At 53.0% G+C, this 8,261-nt stretch overlaps 1 protein-coding gene across 1 annotated transcript in view; it reads left to right on the top strand.

Annotated features, from left to right (window-relative positions):
• OTOF (otoferlin) overlaps positions 1–8,261 on the top strand; it is a 106,105-nt gene that overhangs the window by 7,119 nt on the left and 90,725 nt on the right. Inside the window, 1 exon segment of the mRNA XM_010002208.1 lies at positions 7,682–7,740. Coding sequence (XP_010000510.1) covers positions 7,682–7,740 — 59 coding nt within the window.

The following is an 8,261-nucleotide window of genomic DNA, read 5'->3' as shown; positions in this document are numbered from 1 at the left end:
CTGCTCTCCTGGGGACCCCCCGCCCACCCTCACCTGGCATGGGACACTGCAGCCCCCGGGTCAACCCTCCCCCCCGCCCCGGGCAGCCCCAGGGGAGAGGGATGAATCCAAGGGAAAGCAGTTGAAGTCTCAGGGTGGAAGATCCCAGCAGGATCGTGGCCCTGCTGGGGGGACCTGGGCTCCTGCCGTGGAGTCAGGGGCTTGGGCACAGCTGTGCCACCAAGGGGCTGTCACTGGAGGGGCCGAGGGGGAGAACTCACCTGGTGCCAGCACCTGGCGTGTGTTGAGGTTTTTTTTCTGAGGATGCTGCAGCTTTGAGTTTTCAGCTCAGATCCCCTCCAGCTCCAGAGCTGGAGCTTTCCAAGGTAATCCACAAAAGAAGGAAACATTCTTTCGAGGTGCATCGTCTCAGCAGCCACCAAACCTTTCCCAAGGTCCCCAGGAGCTCGGGACAGGCTGGGCTTGGGCTCCATCCTCTGACCACAAGCAGAGGCAGGTGTGGGATGGTTGGCCAGTGCCAGGAGTCAAGAATAACAATCCCATCTCTGGGAATGTGCTGCAGGACAGCAGGAGAGTGGGCATTTTCATCACCTCCCAGCCAGCACTGCCTGGAATGGCCTTCCCTTAATTACCATAGAGTCATTAAAAAGTGTACTTACCCCCTTAGTTCCCTGCCCTGCCTCCCAGCATCAGCGCAGGGGCAGCTGAAGAACATCTCAGGGAACAGGTTGTCCCCTCAGCCAACGTGAAGCCTGAAGTCATCCCAGCCCTAAGCCACCCCTTGGCAAATCCTACCACCCCCCCTGGCAGTTGGAGGGTAGATGTGAGGTTGGGATCTGCAGGAGGACCAAAGACCACCACGGATTTTTTCCAGGAAGGCCCACATTTCCAGTCCTGGTGGTGCCTGAACCTGAGCCTGGCATACAGTCCCTGACAGATGGGCAGGATCCATCCAGATCTGCATCAGGATCTTTGTGAAAGCTGCTGTTGACACCCTATAGTCCAACTGATGGGCGAGGGGATGACCCCACTTGGAGATCATAGAATCCAAGACTGGTTTGGGCTGGAAGGGACTTTAAAGATCATCCAGTTCTAACCCTCTGCCATGGGCAGGGACACCTCCCACTAGACCAGTTTGCTCCAAGCCCCATCCAAACTGGCCTTCAACGGTTCCAGGGATGGGGCAGCCACAGCTGCTCTGGGCAGCCTGGGCCAGTGTCTCACCACCCTCATAGTAAAGAATTTCTTCCTAATGCCTAAGATGCCTTGAGATCAGTGCTGCCTCCACTGCATCCACCTTCCCGTGCTCCTGCCCCTTCCCCGGTCAGAGCACTGCAGCATTTCTCCAGGGCTTCCCATATTCCCATCCCTATCATCCTGGCCAGGAGTGAGCCAGCTCCTGCATCACATGGGATGGCCATCACTGTCCTACCATCCAAGGAGGAGGACACTGAACTTCACAGCCGTGTTTCCTTCCCCGGTGCTGAGTTGCAAGGAGCTGGGCTCCCCTTGGACCTTTCCTCCCCAAGGAAGAAATTTGGTGCCATCTTTGAGGACAGCTGGGTCAGGGTTTGTAATTTATTTATTTGTTTTTTCCTGAGGATTTGCTGCAGTCAGTTTCTGTGCAAAGAGGAAGTTTAGATTCATGCTGTGAATGTTGCAGAGATCTTTGATACCTGCAGTCGGGGAAGCTTCCAGGACACCTGGTGCTGCTGTCTGCTGAAAGCTTAGAGGAGAGGCTCCTGGTGACCAGACCCAGCAGGGCTGGATCCTGAGGTCTTGGCTTGCAAAATCCTCTGTGAAAAAGATGGTAGAGATGGGCTAAGGAGCAATCCCATGACTGCCTGGGTTGGTGAAGGCAGCAGGCAGGTGTGTTAGGACCAACCCATCCTTTGGGATGGTAGGTGGAAAGGGGTTTGTTCTCCTTCCTTGTCAGGGAATGGCAGTTTAACATCTTGTTTTAGCATCTATCTCCAAAGCCTGTCTACATCTTACCTAAATGCCTTGTCCCAGAAGGGGAACAGGTAGAGGCAGTTCTGTGTCTGCACTGTGGGCAGAGAAGTCCAGGCTCAGATCCTCTCCTTGACACTTCTCAGGATCATTTTGGCTTGTGGGAGAACCTGATGTTCCAGCAAACCCGAGACATGAGTCCAGGACAGGACCTTGTGTGGGGAACAGGACCTTGTTCTGGGTGAGGGGACCAGAAGTATCCCACCATAAGGATACATAAGCAATATGATCCCTATAGAAAGGTGATTTTTCTGACACACCATGGATTTCAAGACCTCTAAGACAGGAGTCCTCATATGCTTTTGGTCTTTTCTTGATGTGCTTGGTGGTACTGGTGAGGATCCTTCATGACCAACCATCTCCAGCCCTCACATCAGCTCTGTGGCCTCCTCTGGACTCACTCCAGCAGCTCCATGTCCTTCTTGTGTTGGGGACCCCAGCACTGGACCCAGCACTGCAGGGGGGTCTCACCAGAGCAGAGCAGAGGGGGACAATCCCCTCCCTGGCCCTGCTGGTCCCACTGCTGGGGATGCAGCCCAGGACATGTTGGTTTCTGGGCTGCCAGCACATGATGCTGGCTCATGGTGAGCTTCTCATCACCCAACACCCCCAAATCCTTCTCCTCAGGGCTGCTCTCCATCCATTCTTCACGCAGCCTAGATTTGTGATTGGGATTGCCCTGGCCCATGTGCAGGACCTTGCACTTGGCCTTGTTGAACACCATGAGGCTGGCATGGCATCCCTCAGTGCTCCTCACAGCAGTGTGAGCATTGTGCTGATGCTCCTCAGCACTCTGGTTTTCCTGGAAGCACTGAGCCTTGCAGAGAGGAATGCTCTCCACTAGTTATCCTCCATCCAACCTCCTCCTCCATCTCCTCACCCACCAGCAGCACAGCCTGGGGGTTCAGGCAGAGCTCCCCCGTGGTTGTTTACTCATTCAGCAAAAACCATCTATTATTGCACTAACAGATGTTAAGGACTTTGACTCTGATGGGACAGGCTAGCAGGTGCCTGCCTGCAGGTGGGCAGTGCTCCAGAGCAGTGCTCATTTCAGCTCAGGTGGGAGATGAATGAGTGACAACCCTGATAAAAGCATTCCTGAGGAAGGGCTGAGACTGACAGTGGTGTGGGATGGCTCTGGAAGAACATTGCTCTGCTTCTCCCAGGGATCCCCACACTCCTGGCAGCCCCTCTGAGCTGTAGCTGCTCTATTTGCGTTTTGCATGTAGGGAGAGAGTGAGGCACAGAGAGGAGGTCCCCACTGTGGACCCAGAGGAGAAGTCAGGAAGTGGTGCCAGGTTATCCCAGTCTGGAAGTGCAAGGGAGGCGTGGGCTTCCTTCCTACCCCTGAGCATCAGGGACTCGTCTCCCATCATGGCATTGGATTTGACTCCCCAGACTCTCATGGGATGTTGGGGGTGTCGACCAGACCTTGCCTTTATGACCCTCCCAGCTGTTCTTAGGAGATGTGGGTCTGGTTTTGAACCCATTGCTCCCCAGCAGCCACCCTGAGCATGTTCCAGGCTGGCTGCAAACAGCTCTAAAAGCTCCAGGTCTGCTGAGGTTGAAGCTCCACAGCTCTCTCCTTTGCTGGTGAAACTCAACCACAGGTGACAGGGATGTTCTGCAAATACTTGCTTTTCAGGCTGCAAGGGAAGAACAGAAAAATGATGCATTTTCTCCAGCTGCCCAACACCAGCAGATCAAGAGAGGGGATTGTCTCCCTTTGCTCTGCTCTGGTGAGACCCCCCTGCAGTGCTGGACCCAGTGCTGGGGTCCCCAGTGCAAGGAGGACATGGAGCTGTTGGAGGAAGTCCAGAGGTTGTTCAAAGATGATGCAAGGGCAGCTCTGCTCTGGAGACAGGCTGAGAGAGTTGGGGGTGTTCAGTCTGGAGCAGAGAAGGCTCCAGGGAGACCTTAGAGCACCTTCCAGTACCTGGAGGGGCTACAGAAAAGCTGGGGAGGGACTTATGTCAAGGGAAGGGAGTGATGGGACAAGGAAGAACAGTTTCAAGCTGGAAGAGGGGAGATAGAGATGAGAGGAAGAAATTCTTTGCTATGAGGATGGTGAGACCCTGGCCCAGGTTGCCCAGAGCAGCTGTGGCTGCCCCATCCCTGGCAGTGTTGAAGGCCAGGTTGGATGGGGCTTGGAACTAAATGATCTTTAAGGTCCCTTCTAACCCAAACCATTCTGTGATTCAATGATATTTCAGGGGTGCCTGCTCCTTTCCCTCAGCAGGCTCTGAGGTCATACAGGGTCACTTGCCCATAGCAGTTTTCACTCATAGACCAGCCTAAATGCATTTGTGGAGGAGGGAACTTGCTCCCCACTGCAATCAGGGAGTTTGTCAGCTAATTGATCACAGATGAGGTTATCAAGAACTTCTTGGCGAGGCTTCCTTCCTGGATTAGTGTGTGTAAATGAAAGAGATCATTCATGAGTAGCCTCTGGAGCACTGCCAGGCACTGGTGGATAATGATACTGCTGAAATGAAACATCACTGAGATGCGTTCTGGACTGGGAGAGGATGAGGCAAGGGAGGTCCCAGCATGTTGGTTTGCCTTATGTCATGCTCTAAGGGGAAATATTTTGAGTGTCAGATTGTCCCCCTTGGAGTGTCTTCTCTCAGATCTTCCTTCTTATGTGTCTTCGCTTTCCTCAATCAGTTTGGTCTCATATCTGCATGAGGGTGCCCTGCAGCTTCCTCTTGAGCTCATAGCAAGGCTGTGTGTCCTACAATAATCAAATCACAGGACGGTTTGGGTTGGAAGGGACCTTAAAGGCCACCTAGTCAAACCCCCTGCAGTGAGCATGGACATACACAAATAGATCAGGTTGCTCAGAGCCTTGTCCAACCTGACCTGGAATGTTCCCAGGGATGGGAGATCTCCCACCTCTCAGAGCAACCTGGGCCAATTTCTCACCCATCTCAGCATAAACAAATTCTTACTTCTCTCTAGTCTGAATCTCTCCTGTTTCAATTTAAAACCATCATCCCATGTCCCATCACTAGAGACCCTGCTAAAAAGTCTGTCCTCATCTTCTTACAGGTCCCTGTAAATAATGAGAGGTGCTCTAAAGTCTCTCTGGAGCCTTCTCTTCTCCAGGCTGGACAACCTCAACTCTCTCAGACTTTCCTTCCAGCCCTTGGATCATTTCTGTGACCATAATCTGGGTGGCTCCATCCCAAGGAGGTGTTGTCCCATTCCCAGTTCCAATTCCTGCTCTTTTGGGTGAGGAAGATCCCAAGCTGCATCCTACTGCATCTCCCATCTCACTTCATGGAAAGCAAGGAGGGATTAGGCTTCCCTTGCCCTGAAAGGCACCAAGTGTGCATGGGATGAGGCTGGGTAGCCATACTGTAGCCCATGAGGCTTGTTGGTGTCCTCCATCCTCACCCAGGATCAGCTGGCATGGGATAAATGCAGTGTTCTTCCTCTATCCTGGAGACGTTACTGCATCTGTGGGTGAAGTGACTTGTGGCAGGGAGCTGGGAGGGTGGGCTGGGATATGGGACACACCTTGGCATTTGCTTTACCCTGGTTAGATGCTGCAGACAGCAGAAAGTCTGAAAATTATTTCCTGGCTCTCCTTGGGTAATAGTTAAATGAGAAAGTGATCGGGCATTCCCAGCCAAAAGTCATGTCATCAGGATACCTCAATCTCTAACAGAGGAGTGTGGGCAGCAGGACCAGGGCAGGGATCATCCTGCTGTGCTCAGCACTGGTGAGGCTGGGGTCAGTTTTGAGCCCTTCATGACCAGAAGGACATAGAGGGGCTGGAGCGTGTCCAGAGAAGGGCAGTGGAGCTGTGGAAGGGTCTGGAGCACAAGTGGGATGAGGAGCAGCTGAGGGAACTGGGGGTGTTCAGCCTGGAGAAAAGGAGGCTGAGGGGAGACCTTCTTGCTCTCTGCAGCTGCCTGAAAGGATGTTGGGGCCAGGGGGGGGTTGGTCTCTCCTCCCAAGGAACAAGCAATGGGACAAGAGGAAACAGCCTCAAGTTGTGCCAGGGGAAGGTTTAGATTGGGCTTTGGGAACAATTTCCTCCTGGAAAGAGCTGTCAGGCCCTGGCCCAGGCTGCCCAGGGCAGTGGTGGAGTCCCCATCCCTGGAGGGATTTCAAAGCCCTGTAGCTGTGGTGCTGAGGGACGTGGTTTAGTGGTGACCTTGGCATTGCTGGGGTAACAGTTGGACTGGAGGATCTTAAAGGTCTCTTCCAACCAAAACAATTTCACAGTTCTATTAAAATAAAGGGTGACCCTACAGCAGGAAGGGTTTATCCTGACACCCGCTTGCCCTGACCACAGTTCTTCTGTGCAACGCTGGGCCCAAACCCACCTCACACACTGTGATGTTTTTAATTACCCAGGAGACAGTTTTCCTTTCTGGAAGGGAAAGTCTCAGTACGATTCAATGAATAAATATTAGCATTTTAATAAGATTTCCTCCTGCTGTGTTATGAAGAGGGTATTAACTAGAAATAAAAATTAGCTAGAAATAAAAATTATGGGGAGCGTGGGTGGGTGAGGTTATCCTATGGAGATCAGCTGGAAGCACAGGGCAAGCCAGGAGCTGGGACTCTTTGGGAAAACTCAGTTATTTCAAGAACTGATGCATGTGGTTGGCTGCTCTCCCTGGGCTTCCCCTCCCCAGAAGCAGGTCTGGTCACTCCTCCTCTCATCCAGTCGCTGCTCCCAGCTGACTGGAGGGTCTGGGGGCTTCTCTCTGCAGGCAGAGCAGCTGGAGGTCCTCATCCCATGTCCCTGTCCCAAGGCAATGCCCAGCAGACTGGGGGATGAGAGGGTGGAAGGGCACTGCCATCTGTCTGGGTGGGCCTACATGGCTGCAGAGAATAATAGAATCCTACATGGGTTTGGGTGGGAAGGGACCTTAAAGCTCATCCAGTTCCAACCTCCTGCCATGGGCAGGGACACCTCCCACCAGACCAGGTTGCTCCAAGCCCCATCCAACCTGCCCTTCAACACTGCCAGGGATGGGGCAGCCACAGCTTCTCTGGGCAACCTGGGCCAGGGTCTCACCACCCTCACAGCAAAGGATTTCTGCCTCAGATCTCATCCCAATCTCCCCTCTTGCAGCTTGAAACCGTTCCCCCCAAATCCTTTTGCTCCAGGCCCTTGTGAAAAGGTCCATGCTGTTGAACCCAACTGTGCAGATCCTCTAATCTATGGGAGCTGGGGTGGTTTTCTTGGGGCAGCTGGTTCTAAATCCCACCCCTGGGCTTCAAGCATGCTTCTGGGATGGGTAGACCTGCATCCCAATCCCCTGAGTAATAGCATCATTTCTATTTGGAAAGACCTTTAAAAACATCCAGTGAAACCATTAGAAGACTTGAGGAGCCCTGATTGGCCCAACGTGAAGCTGCTTCAGGAGCTGCCACAATCCTCATCCAGGGGTTTGCTCCATGTCTTCTGCGCTGCATTAGATGGGACAAGGCTTGAACACACCAATTAAGCACACTCTAGAAAAAAACCCCAAACAACTTCTTAATTAGCTCTTAAAGCAGGTTCATGTGACGTTTGGTGCCAGGGCCACCATGACCACCCCTGCAGACTCTGGCCCCAGGGCCTCACTGCCATCAAACAGCCCTCACCCGTGTCCGCCACCCTGGCTGCCCCTCGCCTGGTTGTAACCAACTTGTTTTCCCTCTCCAGGGCTTTCCTTCTACACCCGAGTGCTTGAGAACTGCGAGGATGAGGCCAGGTTTGATGAGGTAAGAGAAGACGTGTTCTCCTCCTGGTCTGTGTCCAGATGAACATCCCTGTTCCCCAGGGAGTTGGCACCTCTGTTGTCTGCTCCAGGGTTTCTCCTGGCAGGTCCCAAGTGGGTATTTTGGCCATGGTCTGGCTGAGGCTGAGGACACAGGGTGGAGCAGCCCTACAGCATCTCCCTGTGGGGTGATTAAAATGAAAATTAATTAAAAAAAATTTAAAGATTCTAAAAATCCATGTTCCTTGTGCTGAAGTTTCAGAAAAAAATGCTTGTTTCCAATGGGCAAGTCTGGTTGGGCTCTCAGATCACGTGTCCTGGCCTAAAGGGGGAAAAATTCCTCCATGTTTCAGATCCCTGGAGCCACAGTTGCTGATGCTCAGTCTGACATCCCCCACCGTGGGTGACAAGGCAGTGGAGCTGCTCTGGGTGCCCATTGGGTGATGTTTGGGCACTGGGTGACAAGCCAGTTGATCTCCTTGGGGTGCCCATGGGATGATGTATCAGGCTTTGGGTTTGCAAGGG

Source organism: Chaetura pelagica, unplaced genomic scaffold, assembly GCF_000747805.2.
Source record: "Chaetura pelagica isolate M959 unplaced genomic scaffold, ChaPel_1.0 scaffold107, whole genome shotgun sequence".
Classification (NCBI taxonomy): Eukaryota; Metazoa; Chordata; class Aves; order Apodiformes; family Apodidae; genus Chaetura; species Chaetura pelagica.
Note: the sequence above shows the minus strand (reverse complement) of the source record. Positions and strands in the feature narration are given on the sequence as shown.